Source organism: Lynx rufus, unplaced genomic scaffold (assembly GCF_022079265.1).
Source record: "Lynx rufus isolate CCGP_SWC_20201006 ecotype Redwood Valley unplaced genomic scaffold, mLynRuf1.p SCAF_26, whole genome shotgun sequence".
Lineage (NCBI taxonomy): Eukaryota > Metazoa > Chordata > Mammalia > Carnivora > Felidae > Lynx > Lynx rufus.
Genome location: NW_025814841.1, coordinates 11,947,213 through 11,968,472, shown reverse-complemented (window position 1 = coordinate 11,968,472; position 21,260 = coordinate 11,947,213). Strand labels below are relative to the sequence as shown.

Below are 21,260 nucleotides of genomic sequence, written 5' to 3'. Positions count from 1 at the left end.
GCACACGTGTGCACTGTCTCTCTAAGTAAGTAAATAAATATTAAAAAATATACATTCTGCCTGAAAAAAATCACATCTGATTAGACAGGAGCATTATGATAAGCTAAAGTACCATTAGGTATAGAAATCTTAAAAAATCTCAATCACAATGAGCTTTAAAAGTTAAAACAATTTTCATTAACTCATGGAATTATAAACTGGAAGTCAATAATATACAAAGGTAGAAATACTACTACTTTTGGTCAACATCTGTAAGGAGAGTAGTCGGAAACACACTAAAACTGTAGTAGCCTATGATACCTTCAAAAGTTGTCCTAACAAAAAAACACATGGTATTAATTCAACCAATCACAAAGCTATAAAATTCAAGAATGAATCTGTGTATAAGTGGAATGAAAATGAACATGCTGGACATAACCAACCCCAACGAATATAGTGGCACATAAAGTAACTATCCAATGATGCAATCTCATAAAGAGCTCTTCAGAGAAACCTGTGAAGTACAAACCCAAAGAAAGCTATGAAGCACCAAACCATTTTATTATTGGTTCACTGGTCAAACAAGATCTCCCCCAACAACAGTAGGAATAATAAAACAGATGAGATGTCTGTGTTGACAGACAAGATTTATATCAAGGGAAGCTTTGGAACCATATACAAAAAATGAATTTATAAAATAACTATAAATACCTGATCACAGAGAGACTGCAAAATGGATGTGATATATTCAACACATTGTTGGCGAATAACACTGTCTCCAGGAGACCGCACCAAAGCTAACAGATCCTGGAATATCTCTGCATATCTTTCATCACCTTTAATAGTTCCATTAATTAGATGCAAAATAGCTAATTTACAAGCTTTATGTGAAGCCAGAGCATCAAGAAGAGCAAGCAACCTGGTGGTTTGGCTAGTGTACTGTTTTTCTTTATCTTCTGAAGTGCTGAAATAAAATCAATACATTTAGTAAACAAAATTCTTAACTTTAAGGTATTATTTAACTAATATTTATTTTCCAACACATATCATCTTACACAAATCTTGTATAAAATATTTCAATCCTTGGATATGATGACTTCTCTGGAATTTTACAATTATTATAAAATTTTATAAATTCAGATTTCAATATGTATTTTTTTAAATCAGAGTACTTTATAGTTCACCTTTTAAACACCCAAAATCAAGACCTTCAGGGTATCTTGCACGTGAAATAAAGTTTTCCAATTAAAAACAATCTACATATATTCATATACATACACAAATGTGTATGTATACCTGTGTATATGTGTACACACACATATATATATGCATATATATATATACATATATATATATACACACACACACACACACACACACACACACACACACACATATTATCTGAGCATTCTAAACCCTGGTTTCCACATTCTAAGTGAAAAAAAATGTATGTGTCAAAAATAATTTGAGGAAAAAATGTTTAATACCTTTGCAAGTCTTCTACAATCAAATCCAACACAGTTCTCATAATCAGAAGTGCAGTTGGTGAGGCAAGATCACACAATTGAACACAAATACGCCGTAACATATGTTGAATGGGCTGGCAGGTTGTGCCAGAGAAAGAGCGAACTATTTCTTGGAGCAACTTTGCTTGAACATGAAGGTGCATGCTCCACAATTTTCGGGTGTTGAGTGCCACTGATATATCATGTGGCTCAATAACCTGTTAAAAAAGTATATTGTGTGTGTACGTAGATTTTCTTTAATATTTATTTATAGTCACAAAAATTGTTCAGGAAGAACTGTTACGAAAAGAACACATGCTTAAAACATTTTTCTATTATACAATTAAACATTTGCTTGAATTCAATTCATCTAGAAAATCTTATTGTTCTCAGGTTAGCAGTCAGTAGAACAGAGTCCATTGGTGAACCAACCTAGTTAATGGCAAATTCTAACACATGAAAAAGGGGAAAAAAAGGATTTAAAAATAACAAAAGTACAAGTATACATAACAGCATAATAAAATTCACATTAACAAAAATTTATTAAAATGTTGCCCCCCATATTTCTTTAATGACCAACTTGCTTCAGTTTTATCTCACCCTCATCCGGTTATTTTATGTCTTTTTTAGGGGAAGGGGATGAGGGTTGTGGGTTTGGTTTTTTTTTTTTAACAAAATCACTGGCTTTTTTTAAAGTGTTACTGCAGTCATTTATAAGATGCATGTTATATGGAAGTGATACCTGAGTTGTTTGCATGGGCAATGGTAGAGGCAGCAGCTCTGAAAGTAGTATGAGTCCAGAAAAAAATCCTTCAGGAACCTTCAAGATTGAAGAAAGAACTTCTTTTAACATTAAAGACCAAGTATTATTGGCCAGTGTCTCTTCTGAGATTGTGAGTTTTTCATTAACTCCTTGTGTAAAAGTCAGTAAGATATCAATGATATCATTTTGAATTTTCTGTTCATCACTATCCAAACGACCTGAGAGAGGGATAGAGCACAGGAGCATGTGTAAAGTCACAAGTGCTGAAGGAACACGCATGTCCTTAAACTCAAAGGATCCACCTCTCAGGAGTTCCGTTAACATAGTTTTAAGAAGAGTGAGTGTGCAGCGAGCCATTGAAATAGTAGTAACTCTGTGAAGGGTAGTCCCCATGTTGACATGGAGCCTCCAGGGCTGAGTCAGAATACTGTTCAATTTTTGTAGAACCCGAATAAAGGTGTCCATTCCTTCAGCAGAAAAAAGCTGAATAACGGCAAGATTCCATTTCAGGTCTTTCTGTTGACCTTTATATAGGATAAGGGGAAAAAAAACTAATTACTTATATGTTAATAATCAGTTAAGATTTTTTAATATTTTATTTAATAAATGACATTTATACTAGGCCTTAAGAATAGTTTTTAATGTATAATAGCCATATTACCTTCAACAGGAGGTGGTGGACACGCGACATTACAGAGAACACGCAAGGCAGTGGTAAGGCCAACTCCTTCTGGGGTCATCAAATTATCGATATTCTTTAAAAATAAAAATGAACAGAAAGTTTAATTCTTGGTGCTTTGATACAAATCGAGAAAAAATTCCCAAGAAGGCATTAGTTAAAAATACATTTCATAGTAAGTACTTACACTTTAAGTATCTTAATTAAATGTAAAACATGAATAATGCTTATGAAGTTTATAAAGGTTATTTTATAAAATGAGTAATTACAAAGTGCAAGTAGATTAAAAAGTGCTGATTAAAAACAAAGGTAACATACAAAACTGAATGAGACTCCTTGTATTAAGAATTTAAAATAGTTCTTTATCATATACTCTTTCTAAATACCCTCCCTCCCAAAAATGAAGCAATAACTGATTTTACAGAGCCTTGTGGGCACTAAACCTCTTTTAAAACTGAGGAAGCAACAAGGAAAGTTTTAGCACTATATAACATACACTTAAATATAGCTACATAGTTGTGATGGTCAGTTAGGACATGGTTAAAGGAAAAAGAAATACAGTTGCCTATGTCCTTAGCACCTGCCCATGCCATGTTTCCTGACAATAGTTATGTCTGTTTTTGTAGTTTCTACAGAGAAGCACAGATGGTTTGAAAATCCTCAGAAAAAATAACATTTAAAAATGTTACTCTTTCAGCTTCTAAACCTCAAGGAGGAACTTAAAAATTAGAAAATTCCTTTCCCTTATACATTTTTCACCTTACATCTTTTCCTCTGATTTCTTCCTTGCTGCCTTTCCATGGTAATTCCACAAACTACATAAGGCAGCATGGAGCCACCAAGGGAAGTTTCAGTCTCAGATGAACTGCTTTTGGTATATCTTGGAATAAGAGTCATTCATTATTAAGTATAATTAACGAATAAGGATTTACAGAAAAGTCAAAATTCCTTTAATTATAGCACGTAATTTAAATTTCTAGAACTAAATTTCTTACTGGTTAAAATCTTGTACTCAAGTATCTGATGTTTACTGGATGTTTCCTTATATATTTTCCTGACCACACACAAGTACCCCAAATACATGACAACTTAAATTTACAGACCAAAAATGATCATATTTCTGCCAAATAAAAGACTGAATATAACGAGAAGCTCTAGACGTCATACAAAGCATAGAGTGAGGAACACAGAAGAATATGATGGCACCAAAGGAGATTAAAGTACTCTTAGGAAAGATGGAGTAAAAAGAGAAGATAAGGGAGACAAGTCAGTAAAGAAAAATCTAAAGCAGAGAAACCCAGATTAGAAAGATATACATGTATGTTATTTTAATAACACATTTCAACTCCAAGACCAAGATGTTTTACACACACACATACACAAAAATACACAGTTTACCTGTTAAATGAAAGAGGAGAATAATTCAAGGTTCATTCTTTTAGCTTAAACTTTTTATGCATCTATGACCACCTTTGTTACACTGACTTCCTATGTTACACTAACTTCTAAAACTGACAATACAACAATCTTAGTGAATTTTTAATTACTAATTACTTGAATTGTATATGAATTTTTCAAATGTACTATTATGAGTTTTATGATTTTCAACTTTCATGAATATTTTATTTATAGATGTGACCATCCCAAATTAACAAATTTATAACTAGTCCCCATTGTGATTATCTGGAATTGACTCTTGTCAATTTTTGCCTAAAAATTTTGAAGGAAGTTCTTTTTTCACTAAAGTTTAACTTAAACAATTATACGTTAAATTACTTAACTTTAAAACACTGTTGTAAATGTCATCAAAATGGCAGTGATATCACTCCAATTTGAGAAAAAAATATGAAAGAATCTGGTAGTGGAAAGCAGTACAGTACACAGGGTTGTCTGCATGTGTATTCCCATATACACACCGTCACATACCCATCTACATATATGTACGAATCTGCACCCATAAAGTCTAGTAAATCAATCAAGTATACTTAACAATTACTGCATTATCTACATAAATGATTTAAAGTAACACTACTATACACTACCATACAGTTCCATAAAATCAAGGTACTTTTAGGTTTTACTTACCTGTTTAACATATTCAATTAGGTTTGGGATGCAGTTAATTTCAAATCTAAGGTTTTTCAGAGGTTCAAGCCACTTGCCAAGTTCTTAAAAACAAAGAGGTCATTTATAACATAATATTTTAAAATAAAAGCCTTTATAACAAAGGAAGTAAAGGTATTCTTTTCCAAAGAACATTGTCAGATCCATACTGATTTCAATAATCTAAACTTCATACAGGGATGAGCTTATGTCTAATTTTTTTAAAAAAGTTTTAACATGAAATGTAAATGGACTACTATACTGGTTTAGAAGTAAGAAGTGACCATTCTTAGTTACTTGGTTTCTGAAAACTTAAGTGTTTACATGCTTAAACAGGACCATCAACTTATAACATTAAAAAGATTTATAAAAGACTTTTTATAAACTAACATAATAAAATAGTGTTTATTCACTTAATGCTACTGCTGCCTCCCACACCCTCCAAAAAGCATGCACAAAATATATTAATTTCTAACAGGATCAACCCTGTTGGGGGAGTGGTAGACATTTGCTGAGTGTCTTTTCTCTTAACCTGAATTTTAAATTTTATCAATTTCCTTATTTGTCTTTATAAAATTAAAAATAATCACTATCATCCCAAAATAATAACACACTTTGCTTATAAACAATTATAAGTGAAATATATCATCTACCACAAATGAATTTAAAACTCTTCTAGAAAAAAATGAACAAACAAAAAAAGAAAAAACAGATCCATAAATATAGAGAAGAAACTGGTGGGTTGCCAGAGAGGATGGGGGTGGAAGGATGAGCAAAATGAGTGAAGTGGAGTGGGAGGTAAAGGCTTCCAGTTATGGTATGAATAAATCACAGGGATGAAATATACAGTGTAGGAAATATAGTCAGTGGTATTATAATAGCACTGTATGGTAACAGATGATAGACACACTTGCAGTGAGCATCGCATAACCTTATAGGTTGTGGAATCACTATGTTGTACAATTGAAACTAATGTAACATTGTGTGTCAATTATACTTAAAAAAACTGAGTGGAATAATGTAGAAAAAAACCCTCTCCTAGAAGCTGCGCTATAATACCTATACTTTATCACCAAAAATGTTTTAAGAAAAGCATTCTAATGTAAAAAGTGATATGCCAGTTCCAGACACTTTGTAGGAAAAACTGAAAATAGTCATGTCTCTCCTTGGTTCTACACACTCCTCCATGAGGATTACAACCATGCACATGAGTATTTTTCCTATGTGTTTTTAAATTAACTCTTTCATATATACAGAATATATTGTCCCAATGAAAAATATAATGAATAATAAAACATATATGTGTACCCATCACCCAGAATAAGTAGTAAAGCATTAATAATACCCTTTGAAGATGTTGTGTGACCTCTTTTTATATAGGCACACTACAGGGAAAAAACCTATTTTCTAGATGGGAAGCTGAATTTACTACCCAACTTTTACTGGTAGTACCACACTTAAAATTTAAGAATAAAAAGAAAAAAGGCCACATGCTATTTATAGTATTTACTTAATGTTTTCAAATTTTCTATTTGGTAAGGTCAGAAAGCCAAAAATCAAAGCAAAATAATAAAAAACTGTGATTAAATACCTTCGATTTTTCAGGACTGCCCATATAAGCTTTGCCATAAACTTCATTCAACATACATTTAAATATTGTAGAAAATAATGCTCGGGGTGCCTGGGTGGCTCTGTCGGTTAAGCATCTGACTCTTGATTTTGGCTCAGGTCATGATCTCGCTGTTTGCGGGTTTGAACCCTGCACTGGGCTCTGCACTGACAGTGCGGAGCCTGCTTGGGATTCTTTCTCTGCCCCACCCCTGCTCATGTTTTCTGTCTCTCAAAATAAATAAATAAACTTTAAAAAAATTATTAAAAAAGAAAAGAATGTTCATATTCACTATCTTTCACTGTTAAAGATAGCACAATGTGTTAATGACAAATAGATTTCTAAGTTGTACTTAGAATAGTGTTATACTTAGAAATATATATAGAAAAACACACACATATGCAAACTATACACAAAACTCAACTTTTGAATTAACCTTTAAGCTACTTCTTCCATTTTGATTAGTAACTTCAACCAACCACCAATTACCATGATTTTCCAGGAAAAGGTACTTGCAAACAACTTCCTAAAAATTTTTTTAAGAACACCATATAAAACACTTTTATATAGGGTACCCTGAGGCAATAACAGAGTATTACCATGTATATTATCAAAACATGAGAAAGTACTAATTACAGATATTCAAAGACTTTTCCCTTCACATATCATAAATGCTTAAACAACTTCAAGTACCATACCTTGTAATTTAGCATTATTTTCATCTGCTTTACAAAGCTTCAAGAGAGATGCTGCATGCTGTTCTAGCATTTGGACATCACTGGAAGACTGAACCACCACCAAAATAAGTATGCATGCATAATTATAAGCTACTGACTTCTTAGACTTGGAATCACTGAAACAAAATAAGGTTTTAAAGTTTTTGGTATGAAAACAATTCTTCCAGGAACAATTTTAAACATTTTTTTTTCTATTTGGTTTTAAAGAGACCAGGGAATTTTACAATGAAACATGACTAACTTCCTGAAGACATGAAATCAGATTTTAACATTCACCTCCAATTCACCTGAAAGCACTACTTAAAAGTATATAAACAAAGAACACGTATCACAATAGAAAGTGAAATTCTATTAAGAAATAAGATTGGAAGAACAATGAAATATTAACAATAAAAGATCCAGAAGTCTACTTCAATGGTCTCCTTTAAAATGTTTGTCCACTCCAGATAAGTAGGAATAAGTGTGATGAATCAATCTACTGCCATCATCACTCAGTCTTCTACTGTAAAACTGTTGAGGTAGAGCTAGGCATGGAAGCCGATGGTGTTTGCCTTTCATAGCCCCCACCCCCCCCAAAGACCTATCACTCAAGGAGTCATAGCAAGACCCTGTTGTGAGGCCAGCTACCTGGATGTCACTGCTCTGTATGACATGAGCCAGGAAGAGCATGTTTACCTCCTCAGACACTAAAATCCTCTGCCCTCCAGGGCAGCTCTTGAAAACTAGTATCATTCTAAAATCCCCCACATCCATTTAGTCAAAGTACTTCTGAAACCAGAGCACCACAGTGTAAAGGTGAGGGAAAATTCAAGACAGCAAGATAGTCCTCATTACTCTGCAAGTATATATTTTGGTGCCTTAGGATTACTCTACACACAAATTAGCAAGGGTACTACAGTTGCAATCTTGTCAACACCAAGGGGAAACTGGCAGAAGCTGCAAAAAGATCCATTTCGTTGCTTTATAGCACATCTTATATTTTAGAGATTTCTGTCATACTAATCCTTAATTAACAAATTATGTATTATGTCAAAAAATAATTACAGTTTTTACTTTCAAATGCAACACCTACTTTTAAGAAACTAGCCCTTTACTGACACAGTTTTCCCGAATAATAAAAAATTTAACAAGTAAAAAGAAAATTACCCTAAGGCTTCTTTGGAATAGTACTCCATTAGAGTAATAAGACTTTGGAGATTTTTCTCAAGACTGAAAACATGACCAACAGCTGATCTTCCCACAGGGTTAAAAGTAATCAAATAAAGATTGTGAAGGGTTCCCAAGAGATCTGAATGGTCAGTTTCTTCACTGGCTGTGCAACGCTGAAAATGGCTGAAGAGCTCTGTAATACACTGCAATGTCTGTGTTGAGTCCTGTAGCCACAAGGCAAACGCATCATCAATGACACCATCAGACTGAAGACCCTCCTCTTCATCTTGATCATAAAGGTGACACAGAGCTCGGATCAACAAATTTGTTGCTTCATATTCCGACATAAAAAAAAGAAGACCCTTTTGTGACTGTGCAAGAAACTTTAAAACATCTTTTGTGGCTTGCAGCACACCAGGGTGGGCACTTGTTACCGGAATTGACAGAAGCAAGGTAACTAACTCCAAGAAGTGATGACTATGAAGATACCTGTAGAAAAATTAATTGATACGTGTGAAGTCAGTGCAAAACATTCTTCATATACTCAATATTCGTTAGATAGGAGAGAGGTAAAAAAAGTTAATGGCCACAATCTTTACCCTCAGCAATATACTACTTTAAGAACATAACGCAAGCAGCAAGTCTTCTCTCCACTGGGTCAAATAAAAGTGAAATTGTGTGAGGCTTTTTTCTAGCTAACATTCAATGGACGTTCAACAAATAACTGTGGACAAGTTTTCTCTTTCCAGAATCAACCTTGACTTTAAATTCTGGATCTTCTTTCCAGGCCACTTATCAAATATTTCTTTTTCACCATGGTCTTCCTCTACTCATGGTACATACCAGTGTATCTGAATTAAGTGTATCTAGGAAAAATATAGTACATGTACTACAAAAAATATGTAGTTTATTCAGATTTACTATAGGTAGTATATCTGAATTAGTACTTTCTACTAGAGTAAATAAATTAAAATTATCAATGTTTAGTATTTGAATAGTTAATACTATCATATAGCACTTTTATCAAATCTAAGAACCATTTTTTAGCATACATACTTTTAGTAGAAAAAAGCATGAACTTACTCACACCCCAAAATAGACACAAATGCTACTGCGTTGTCCTAAAAATACTGTGCTCCATGTATTTATCCATTTCCCTCCCTCCAACCCCTGGCAATCGCTGATCTGTTTACTGTCTCCACATAGTTTTGCCTTTTTCAGAATGTCATGTATTTGGAATCATACAGTATACAATTGCTTCCTCATATTACTCCTTTAACGCAGGCTTCTACTTCAGGATAACAAACACCCCCCAGTAACTTCTTGACTACAAAAGCAAACAATCCTCAAGAAGATAAAATCCCAGAACCACTATACTCTAAGAGCATCTTTTAACTACTCTGTGGAGTGTTCAGAAACCGTTAATACTGCAGGCCTCAGACTGCTTACTCTTAGAAACGCCTTCTTTGAGGCTGGTCCTCGGCTGGCATCTGGGAACCCGGATTTGAGGAGGGGGGGGGTTGCATCCCCCAATTGGTAAGAATGTCCACTTTGCCTAAAATGTTTACGCAAACAACATGGTTTACAGGGAACACCTGCTTTCTTTCTGGAAGGAAAGCATTACTTCAAACTAATCTCTCCAAAATGCAATTATTTCTCCTTTCAAAATTCATTGTCCCTCCTAATTTACCAGGTTCTATCAATAAAATCCCAGTTCTAGTAGGTACCCTAGCTAGAAACCTCAAAACACCTTTGGCTCCTTCTCACTTTCTCTTAGCTATTAGGTCCAGTCACCAAGTCCTAGTAACTGCTCTTTCAAAACCCTCTCGCTATTAGCACAATATTTGTCTTTCCATTCCCTGTAAGTGCTACTATATTTGATAAGTACTTAAAGTACAATCTAGACTGGCTCATCTACTTCCTTAACTCCAATTTCTTTTCCATTGCAATATATCTTAACAACATAAGATCTTAGAATGCTATTTTGATCAGATCTACTACTCTGAAATAGTGAAGAGCTTCCCACATTCTAAAAAAAATCCAAATTCCTTAGCACAGCATTCAAGGCCCTATATTTCAAGTCTGATATCTAAATGTACCTTCTCCAGTTACAGAGGAGAAAACAATACTTAATAAGCCTTTAATTATTGGTTTCCCCTCAGTAACTAAGAGCATCACTCCCTTCCTTAAAGTCACTACCCTCAGGTATCCTCAATGCATGACTTCACCTCCTATCTTATTAAAAATAAAGGGGTCAGTGTGAAGTGTCTTTGCTCTTTTACTGTCTCCATGTTATAAATGTATCTATATTTGTACACATAAGATTTCCTTTCTCCTGTTCAAAGCCAAACCTCTACACTTGTACTCTTGACCTCATCTCTTACCAGACCTTGCTTTAGCATTATCATCTTTTATTACCGTAAGAACTCAAATTAAGGCAAGATCTAATAGTTTCAGCGAAAAACAGGAATGGGTATGTACAGATTTTAGAATGGTTAAGATCTCATTTTCTGTTAATGCAGTATGCCCTAAATCAAATGAAAAATTAATCACCGAAATAAGGAATAACAATTAAAATGCCATTTTCTCATTAGCTACAAAATTATTTACAAGCAAAACGCCAAAAAATAAATTATCAAAAATTAAAACAAAATTTAAAAATCTACTGTGGGTGCTGATCCTAATAATGTCAAACTCTATCAACAAAAAGAGTTAGATAGGGGCACCTGGCTGGTTCAATCTGTGAGCATTTAACCAGGTCTGTAAAATTAAGTTAGTAAAATGTAACTTTAACGTGCAACGTATTAAAATGATAAAGTACAAAGAGGTTCACACAGAAAAGTTCTCTCCTTCCTGGGCCATCTTCTTGTACCACCTTCCCAGAAGCAACTCTACAGTTTCTCATTTATTCTTGCTCATAGACATGCTTATGTAAGCACTGTTGTTAACTATCACTATCTTTAACTTAAATTACTATTACTAGTTTAAGTACTAATAAAATGCAGCTCTCCCACAGTAGCATACTTCTCAGTTTCACCACTCTTTTGAAATAGAGTATTCTTGGGGCGCCTGGGTGGCTTGATCGGTTAAGCGTCCGACTTCAGCCAGGTCACGATCTCGCGGTCCGTGAGTTCGAGCCCCGCGTCAGGCTCTGGGCTGATGGCTCAGAGCCTGGAGCCTGTTTCCGATTCTGTGTCTCCCTCTCTCTCTGCCCCTCCCCCGTTCATGCTCTGTCTCTCTGTCCCAAAAATAAATAAACGTTGACAAAAAAATTAAAAAAAAAAGAAATAGAGTATTCTTACACAGATATGCACTGCCTACAGATTTGAAAAACCAAAATCAATCACACAAAATTGCCTGTAGTGATTTGTGAAACGTATTTTCCCCGACTGAAAATGTCTTACCTAAAGAGAACAGGGTATGGGTCATCCCTTTCTGGAGGTCCAGTAATACGTGCCATCGTTGGGAAAGACTTAACAGGAGGCTGGATCATTGTATGAGGTGCAGTTTCCATTAAATGGAAAACTTCTTCCAAGAGGTTAATAAGCTTTTCTATTTCCCCTTCACTTATATTTGAGGATTCCAAAAGATCCATATCCATTGAAGCCTCTACCTCATTTTCATATTCTGGGTTTGTTCTCTCAAGTCCTGCATCTGTGTCATGATCAGGTTCACCGTGGTTAGGAACAGATGAAGTCTTCTCTGCTAAATGGTCACCAAGTCTTTTAATCTCTGACAAGATTTCATAGAAATGGCACTTCTGAAGAATAGCGGAACCAGCAGTGACAACTCTCACAGTCTGATCTAAAAGTATGAGCTCCAAAAGTTTTTGATAGCCACTTTTTTCATTCTGCCTACCTCTTAAAAAAGCTTCCATTCCTTCTGTCATACTAATGACACTGTCCAAAGCTTTAAAAGCATTTAACTTAAGAGAAGATGAGACATGATCAGCAAACAGGAGCTCAAATAATCCATTGATTACTCCTGCTTGTAGCAGTCCCATGACTCCTTGAGCCCCACATTCTGCTAGTGAGGACACTAATTTGGTCCCAGCTTTGAGTTGTCGGACATTTAAGGCAATGGGTTGGCGAAGAGCTACTTGTAAATTTAAAGCTTGCATGGTCCAGTCTACCAACTGGTCAAGAGAGTCTTGTTTTGTGTTTTTCAACTGCAAATAACTTAATCCTTTTATTATTAAACTTGGAATTTCTTCTAAAGCTGTTACCCACTTTGCACCTCTATCTTCCCGATACAAATCTAACAGTTCAGTTAACTTCACTGAGGCTTCTACTGCCCCTGAATTTTCTTTATCTGGACCTTGATCCTTCATCCTACTGATTTCAATTTCAAAAGTAGTCTTGTATGGACAGCTGAAGTATAAGAGTGGTACAAGTTCCCTATCATATGGATCATATGTCATAGGAGGAACTGAAGCTAAGTCTTCAGCAGTGTATTCAACATCAAAGTTTGGATACTTAAATGTTTCACGTTCCAAGTCAGCAATTCCATCTTCATCACTGGAAATTTGTTCATAACCATCATCCCCTGAAAATCAGTTTGAATATTTAAATATTACTGTTGTTTAATGCAAAAAAATCTAGTTAATCAAAAAAATAATTTAGTACTATGGCAAAAAATTAGAATGATTTCTTCAATAAAATTAACTTCTGCTCCAACATCTTATCAACAATTACCAACATTTTATAATTTCTAATAGAATAATTAATAAGAAAGTTCATAAGCAGTCTTCTATCTGTTCAACTTTACAACTGACTCTTCTATGGATATCTTCTCTTCACAGAAATAAAATTAGAAATGTCTTGGGGTGCCTGGGTGGCTCAGTGGGTTAAGCGACAGACTCTTGGTTTTGGTTCAGGTCGTATCTCACAGTTCATGAGTTCAAGCCCCACGCTGGGTTCCGCACTGACAAGTGCAGAGTCTGCTTGGGATTTTTGCTCTCTCCCTCTCTCTGCCCTTCTCCACCTTGTGCATGAATTCGTGCTCTCTCTCTCTCTCAAACAAATAAATTTTTTAAAATGTCTTAAAGGAATAAAAAACACCTCTCTCAAGAAGGAAGAGGTTAACCTTGCCCTCTTTCAAAAAAAAAATTTTTTTTAATGTTTTTATTTTTGAAGGAGAGAGAGAGAGCATGAGCAGGAGAGGAGCAGAGAAAGAGAGAGGGAGACACAGAATTTGAAGCAAGCTCTAGGCTTTAAGCTGTCAGCACAGAGCCCGATGTGGGGCTCGAACTCACAAACTGTGAGATCATGACCTGAGCCGAAGCCGGATGCTCAACCAACTAAGCCACCCAGGCGCCCCAACCTTGCCCTCTTAAGAGTATTTTTAAGATGGGGGAAAAACTGACAGGCAAAGATTATTAAATTTAACTGTAACACCATAATCACAAAGCTAAACCAAATTTTTCAGTGAAAGCATTTTAAGTTCTTTTTTAACATTAATTTCATACTCCCCAATTTTTTTTAATTTAGATTTTAGTTAACATACAGTGCAATATTGGTTTCAGGAGAATTCAGTGATTCATACACTATCCAGTGCTCATCACAACAAGTGCCCTCCTTAGTACCCCCAACACCCACCTGGCCCATCTCCCACTCACCTCCCTCTGTCAACCCACGCTTTGTTCTCTTATCATTAAGAGTCTCTTATGCAGGGTGCCTGGGTGGCTCAGTTGGTTGAACAACCGACTTCAGCTCATGTCATGATGTCACAGTTCGTGGGTTCAAGCCTCCTATCAGGCTCACAGCTGACAGTACACAGCCCGTTTCAGATCCCCTCTCTCTGCCCCTCCCCCACCCATATGCGTGCACGCATGCACTTTCTCTCTCAAAAATAAACTTAAAAAAAGAAAAAAGAGTCTCTTATGGTTTGTTTCCCTCTTTTCTTTCTCTTTTTTCCTCCCCTTCCCATTTATTCATCTGTTTTGTTTCTTAAATTCTACATATGAGTGAAATCATAAGGTATTTGTCTTTCTCTGATTGACTTACTTCGCTTAGCATGATACGTTCTAGCTCCATCCATGTCGTTGTAAATGGCAAGATTTCAGTTTTTTTGTTTGTTTATTTTTGAGAAAAGAGACAGAGCACGGGCAAATGAGGGGCAGAGAAAGGGAGATACAGAATCTGAAGCAGGCTCCAGGCTCTGAGCTGTCAACACAGATCCCAACTCGGGGCTCCAAATCAAGAACCACGAGATCATGACCTGAGCCAAAGCGGGACGCTCAACACACTGAGCCACCCAGGCGCCCCAAGATTTCATTCCTTTTGATGGTTGAGTATCATATTCCTGAATTTTTATTTCTCTTCATTTACCTGCCACACAGACCTGTATTTTTTAAATTTTTCAAAAAAGTTATTTATTTATTCTTGACAGAGAGAGAGAGAGAGAGAGCACATGCACGTGTGTGCAGGGGAGGGGCAGAGAGAGAGAGAGAGAGAGAGAGAGAGAGAGAATCCCAAGCAAGCTCTGCACTGTCAGCACAGAGCCAGACTAAGCCACCCAGGCACCCCTCCTAGGTCTGTATTTTATTTTTAAAGAAAATTTATTCACTTAAAATGCTCAGTTGGACCAAAACAAAGCTTTCTTATCATTACACATGTGCAACTTTTTCCTGTATTTCAAATAAAACAAGGTTAGAGACAAAACTTGGTTTTACTTTTTAACACTGCTATTGCCTGGTTGTGGGAAAACTGAAATAATTGCCTACATAAGAAAAGGAAATGTTTCTAGAGTATTGTTCCAGCATCAGCCATCTGTAGACATCCTTTTGTTCAAAACAAGTTTGCTTTAGCCATATACACTCATCATTATTTGAAAAGATAAGGGCCTACAGAGGCCCGACTCTGGGATAAGCCAGATATCTTCTATTAAAAACCAAAATAACCAGCCTCTTTCTCTCACCTTCTCTACAAAAGTGATTAAGAAAATAGTCTGCCTGAAACCTAACTACTATTTGCCAAATACAATAAACATAAAAAATATTATTTGCTAATCTGGGAATGGGGGAAGATACAAAAGTATCACTCAATAACCTAATTATTTGTATTCTGTAAAAGGGCACCTGTGATACCAAAATGACCCTCATTCTCATGGAGAATAATCCTCACCCTATTTTAGAAAAAAAACAAGGCAGTTTATGTTATTTTACATAAATGCTTTAACATTACATGCCGTTTCTTAGACACCTTAAGAGTCAATTAGCTTGAGTCGCTCTCACTTTTTGCTTTCAAAGGAAACATAAAGCCTAATGAAAGGACTACATCATGCTGTCATACATCCCTGTATAGTTGAGATTTTTTTCCCCCTGAATTTCTAAAAATGTAGCATTTGCTAAAGTATCTAGGTGGCAGGCATCTTTAGGAATTCCACCCAGCTTACACCATTCCTTTCTGAAAACAGCCCACCAAATCTCTACTCATGTATTTCCTACATGATCTTGCTTCCTGGCCAAAGCTGATGGTACCAAGGGACAAATGATATTGGAGCAAGCCAAACAATCTCCCAGAAAAATGCAAACAAGACTGAGCACAGGTAGTGTAGGCTGGTTGGTTAAAAAGAGATTAAACCTGGAGTGCCTGGGCGGCTCAGTCAGTTAAGTGCCAACTCTTTTTTTCTTTTTTTTAGTGTTTGTTTATTTTTGAGAGATAGAGAGACAGAACGTGAACAGGGAAGGGGCAGAGAGACAGGGAGACACAGAATCTGAAGCAGGCTCCAGGCTCTGAGCTGTCAGCGCAGAGCCCAACACGAGGCTCAAACTCACAAACCGTGAGATCGTGACCTGAGCCAAAGTCGGACACTTTACCGACTGAGCCACCCAGGTGCCCCAAGCACCTGACTCTTGATTTCAGCACAGTTCTGGGTTTGAGCCCTGTGTCAGGCTCTGCACTAGCAGTATAGAGCCTGCTTGGGATTCTCTCTCTCCCCTCTCTCTCTGCCCCTCCCCTGCTCTCTCTCTCTCTCTCTCTCTCTCTCTCTCTCTCTCTCAAATAAACTTAAAAACAAAAAAAGGAGATTAAACCTGTGGGGTGAGCAGAGAAACAAGTTGGCTGACAGAAAATAAAGCAGAAACATAAAGGAAACAAAAAATGGAAATCCCCGTTCTAGTCAAGTCTTGAGGTGCAGCTAGAGTCTATCCCTTGAGTTTCTTGAAAGTCATTTATCTTTGCTATGAATTCTCTTGGATTGCTGAGAGCTATAGCAAGTCAGTTCCTAGTACTTAAAACCAAAACGTCCTAACAAACATAACCTACCTTCACCTTCTTCATCCTCTTCACCTTCTTCCTCTTCATCTTCCTCTTCCTCCTCGGGGATACTGTCTACTGTATGGCGATCATCCTCATCCTCATCCTCTTCTTCCTCTACGTCCACATCATCTTCATCATCTTCTCCTTCTTCTTGCTGTTCCTCTTCTACTTCTCCTTCATCAGAATATTGCCCTTCTTGGGGAACAGAATTCCGATCAGGAGAAATGGGTTCAAAGTAATCTTCTCTGTGAGAAGCATCCTCTTCCTTATCACCAGATACTGAAAAATTGAGATTTAAGGCACAGATTATTTTAATGGTTTAAATAACATAAGGCAGCATACTGGATACTGCAACTAGTTAATGACATTTTGGATGATTTAGCTCATAAATACCCTTTAAAAAAAAAAAGTGGTTAAACTACCCGCTTTTAAAAATATTAAGAGTATATTGCACAATTTTACACAGTAAGAATTAATAAAGTATACTATTTTATGTTCTAACACCGCAAACTAATCCTTTTCTTTATAGCTATTAAGTACACAGGTTGTTTACTTCTTCCAATACATACTGCTTATTTTTAACTGGTATTCTTCTGTATACACCACTACAGTAAATTATTTTCAAAGCAATGCCGGTACAGCTTCAAATGAATTAACTGATTTTTTTTTTTTTTTTTAAACAAGTTCATTTGCCAAAAGAAAACACAAGGAAATATCGCATAGGATAAAGTGTGAGGGGCATTCATCAAGATTTGATTAACGATATCTAATTTTTCCTTTAATCAAAAAGCACTATAACATTAATCAGGGGATGAAGAACTAGCACTGATTTTGTTCACACCTGGCAAAGGTATGGGATCATCCTCATCATCATCAGGTGGAGGTGGTCCTGGAGGAGTTCTTGGTCCCCTAGGTTGTGGTCTTGGAGGGCTTCCATTAAACTGATCTTCTTTCTCCCCATCAGCTTTTTTATTAAAGACAGAAAAAGAACTTTCAAATTATTAAAGTGAAATGAATGCACGACAAAAATGCTGTTATCAGCTGAGTCTTTCATCTTCAGAATTTATTGTTAAACTTTTCCTTCCTAACAGCTAACAAATTTTACAAATTAATTTATATTACAAACATTAGAATTTCTGACTTCCCACATACCAAAATATACTCTTGGGCATTATCCCAGAGAAATGAAGACTTATCTTCCTCAGGAAGATGTACACAAATGTTCATAACAGCTTTATTTGCAAAAGTCAAAAACTGGAAAACATCTAAGTGTCCTTCAATGATTGAGTAAATAAACTATGATATATCCATACTATGTAATACTACTGAGCAATAAAAAAGAATGAACTATTGATACACACAACAGTGGATGAACTTCAAAGAAATTATGCTGATTGGAAAAAGCCCATCTCAACAAGATACCTATTTATGCAATACTCATGAAATAATATAATTACAGAAACGGAGAACAGATTGGTGGTTGCCAAAGGTTTGAGATGGGTAGAACGGGTGTAGTTATTAAAAAATAACACCAGGCAATCTTGTGATGGTACAATCAAGTATTTTGATTGTAGTAGTGGTTATGAAAGGCTATACATGAATAAAACTGCATACAACTACACACACATACAGGCACACACACACAAAGTGCACATATGACTGGTGAAATTTGAATGAAGCTCTACAGATTGTACCAATGCCAATTTTGTTTTGATATTGTTCTACAGTTGTAAAAGATGTTAACAGTGAGGGAGCCTGGGGAAAGAGTGCACAGGACTTCCTCATACATTTCTTTGCAACCTCTTATGGATCTATAATTATTTCAAAATTAAAAATTAAAAACACATACATCCATATAAATAAATGGATGAGCACAAATGCCAATTTTAAAACAATTCAGTAAATTAAACAAAAATTGTGAGTAGCCACTATATACACTAGGCACTGTGATAAAACTAGAAACACAAAATATAAGTAAAATATACTCTCAGCCCACAAGGAGCTCAGAGTCTGGTAAAAAAGACAAATGAGCACAGAAAACTAAAGGATTAAAAGAAAAAGTGAAAGATTAACCGCACTTAATAGGTAAGATTTAAGAAAAGACATGAAAATATGGTATGTGACCATCAAAGACAAAGAGCTCACACGACACTATTAGATGATGTTTAAGAGAAGGTCATTTTATTTACTCATAAAATGCTCATTGTAAAGCAAAAGATTTTTCCTAGTGACCTCAATTATAACTTGAAAATGTATTCCTGAATCTCCATATTTCAACAGCTTACAGTAATAATATTGGAATAAGGAGATGAGACCCTCTGAAAGAGGAGTCCAACTACCTGCCTTATAGAAGGAGAGTCACTAAAGTTTAATGGAATTCTTATTTTTCTTGTCTCCACTTAATGAGCAAAAGGTTCTCAAAAATGCGGGGGGGGGGGGGGAATCTGCATTTAGACATCTAACCAAATCTGAAATGCACTCCTGAAAAAAAAATACCATTAACATGAGTATTCTAACCATATATACCAAACTTACTGCCTATTCCTCAATTCCTTTGGAGATAATTTTGATATTAAACCATGAATAAACACTGGAATACATTTCACTTACTTATTAAAAAAAAAACCCTCAGGTCAATTAAAAAAGTATCTAGGAAACTAGAGGAAGAAAATGTAACCACTTCAACATAAAAATAAACTCTTTTATAGGAAAGAATTGTGAGACTGACAAAGATCTTCTCAAGTTTTAAGGAAGTTTCAAAAGCTCTTCAAAGTTTCGAAGAGCTACTTCGATTACCTTTTCCTATTATAATGAACATAGTGTCACTGACAAAGACAAATTTAAAATTCTCACCATGTTTTGGATTCCTTTTCAAACTTGGCTGTGGCTGGGGAGGAGGTGGAGGTGGAGGTGGAGGTGGTGGAGAGTCTCTGTCATGACTTATCACTCTATCCACTGATCCATATATTGCCAGTGTCAGACAATTATACCAGCCTCTTAGCACCAAACCATCAGTATTCACCTAATTTGTTGGGGGAAAATATCTTCCAGGTTAATCTTTTAATATGCCAAAAGTAAACTGATATCAAATTACTCTATGGTTAAACTAAAGTCTTTAAAAGTATGCTGAAAGTGCAAAGGTCAATATTGATGGAAATACATCCAGAGGCATAGCTTTTATATGGCTCTCCAGAATTGCCATACCTAAATTTGTCTCAAGACTACATCTCTCCTGTCTGATACTTTACATCAACTCTGTTCAAAATGCATAACCAGATTCCCAGTCAAGAGAAGGGAAATGAGAATGAAATTAAGTGAGAGTTACTGCCAATTAATAAATTAAACTCCAATAGTTATAGAGGTCACGGAGGTGCACAAAAGCACAAATTATGCCCAGTCTCAAGAATTCTAATCCGTAAAATTGTATAGCATTCTTTTTATATGCCCAACTCATACATGCAAGTATACTTAATGTACCCATATTGTACTTAAAAAGTAAGGGTAACCAGAAGCATTAAACAAATTGTTTTTGCAAAGAAACTTTCTCCTAAAAAGATCAAAGATTTTATCAATGCAATTAAACCTCAATATTTTCTTATAAAATAAAAAACAACTTGTTTTTCAGTGCTTATCTACATTAATTGCCATATTTCCACAATACTATGAGAGGTAGCCAGAATGAGTACAAATATATAAGAAAATCAGAGTGTCAGTAGAAGAACCTGAACCAGAAACCAAAGCCCCTGACTTCTGAGTTCTTTCCATTCTACCATGTTGAGTAAAGATAAAGTAATAAGTAGTAATGGGGCCCATTCTGGAGGCACGATAAGGAAGAATGAAATTATTATTCTCCTTGCAAACTCTAGCAAACTCCAGTAAAGGGAAACTGGGGACCAAAAGAACGGCTCAAAGACTATGCCCAGGAATTGACAGATTCTAAACAGAAGCCCCACTGGAAGACAAATAAAGAGATCAGGAAGATAACTTAATCTAAACAGCAAATAGAGGATTAAATACCCACCTCCCCACCAAGAAAAAACAAACAGCCTAAGTAAGTAGCCCCATACTAGGACAGTTTTTTGCATTTCAGATCACCCATGATTTAGCTTTTCTAGATGCTTCTAGAATGGCATTTGTTAGGGGCGCCTGGGTAGTTCAGTCGGTTAAGCAGCCGACTTCGGCTCAGGTCATGATCTCGCGGTCCGTGAGTTCAAGCCCTGCGTCGGGCTCTGTGCTGACAGCTCAGAGCCTGGAGCCTGTTTCAGATTCTGTATCTCCCTCTCTCTGATCCTCCCCCGTTCATGCTCTGTCTCTCTCTGTCTCAAAAATAAATAAATGTTAATTTTTTTTAAATAAAAATAAATTTAAAAAAATGGCATTTGTTATATCAAGAAAAAAGACATACTTTTGATACGAAAGGAATATAAAATATATATTTGTTAAGAAACCTAAGGCACAGTGGTGTCTAGTAACAA

The 21,260-nt window shown here is 35.7% G+C and overlaps 1 protein-coding gene across 1 annotated transcript in view; it reads right to left on the bottom strand.

Annotated features, from left to right (window-relative positions):
* The window catches only part of VIRMA (vir like m6A methyltransferase associated), a 59,187-nt gene that overhangs the window by 22,185 nt on the left and 15,742 nt on the right, over window positions 1-21,260 (bottom strand). Inside the window, exons 5-15 of the mRNA XM_047088878.1 lie at window positions 19,639-19,807; window positions 17,627-17,749; window positions 16,792-17,064; window positions 11,929-13,069; window positions 8,522-9,013; window positions 7,337-7,491; window positions 5,012-5,094; window positions 2,909-3,002; window positions 2,227-2,771; window positions 1,467-1,702; window positions 691-943 (exon numbers count right to left, since the gene is read on the bottom strand). Of these exons, the coding sequence (XP_046944834.1) occupies window positions 691-943; window positions 1,467-1,702; window positions 2,227-2,771; window positions 2,909-3,002; window positions 5,012-5,094; window positions 7,337-7,491; window positions 8,522-9,013; window positions 11,929-13,069; window positions 16,792-17,064; window positions 17,627-17,749; window positions 19,639-19,807 (3,564 nt within the window). The remainder of the gene's footprint in view (window positions 1-690; window positions 944-1,466; window positions 1,703-2,226; window positions 2,772-2,908; window positions 3,003-5,011; window positions 5,095-7,336; window positions 7,492-8,521; window positions 9,014-11,928; window positions 13,070-16,791; window positions 17,065-17,626; window positions 17,750-19,638; window positions 19,808-21,260) is intronic.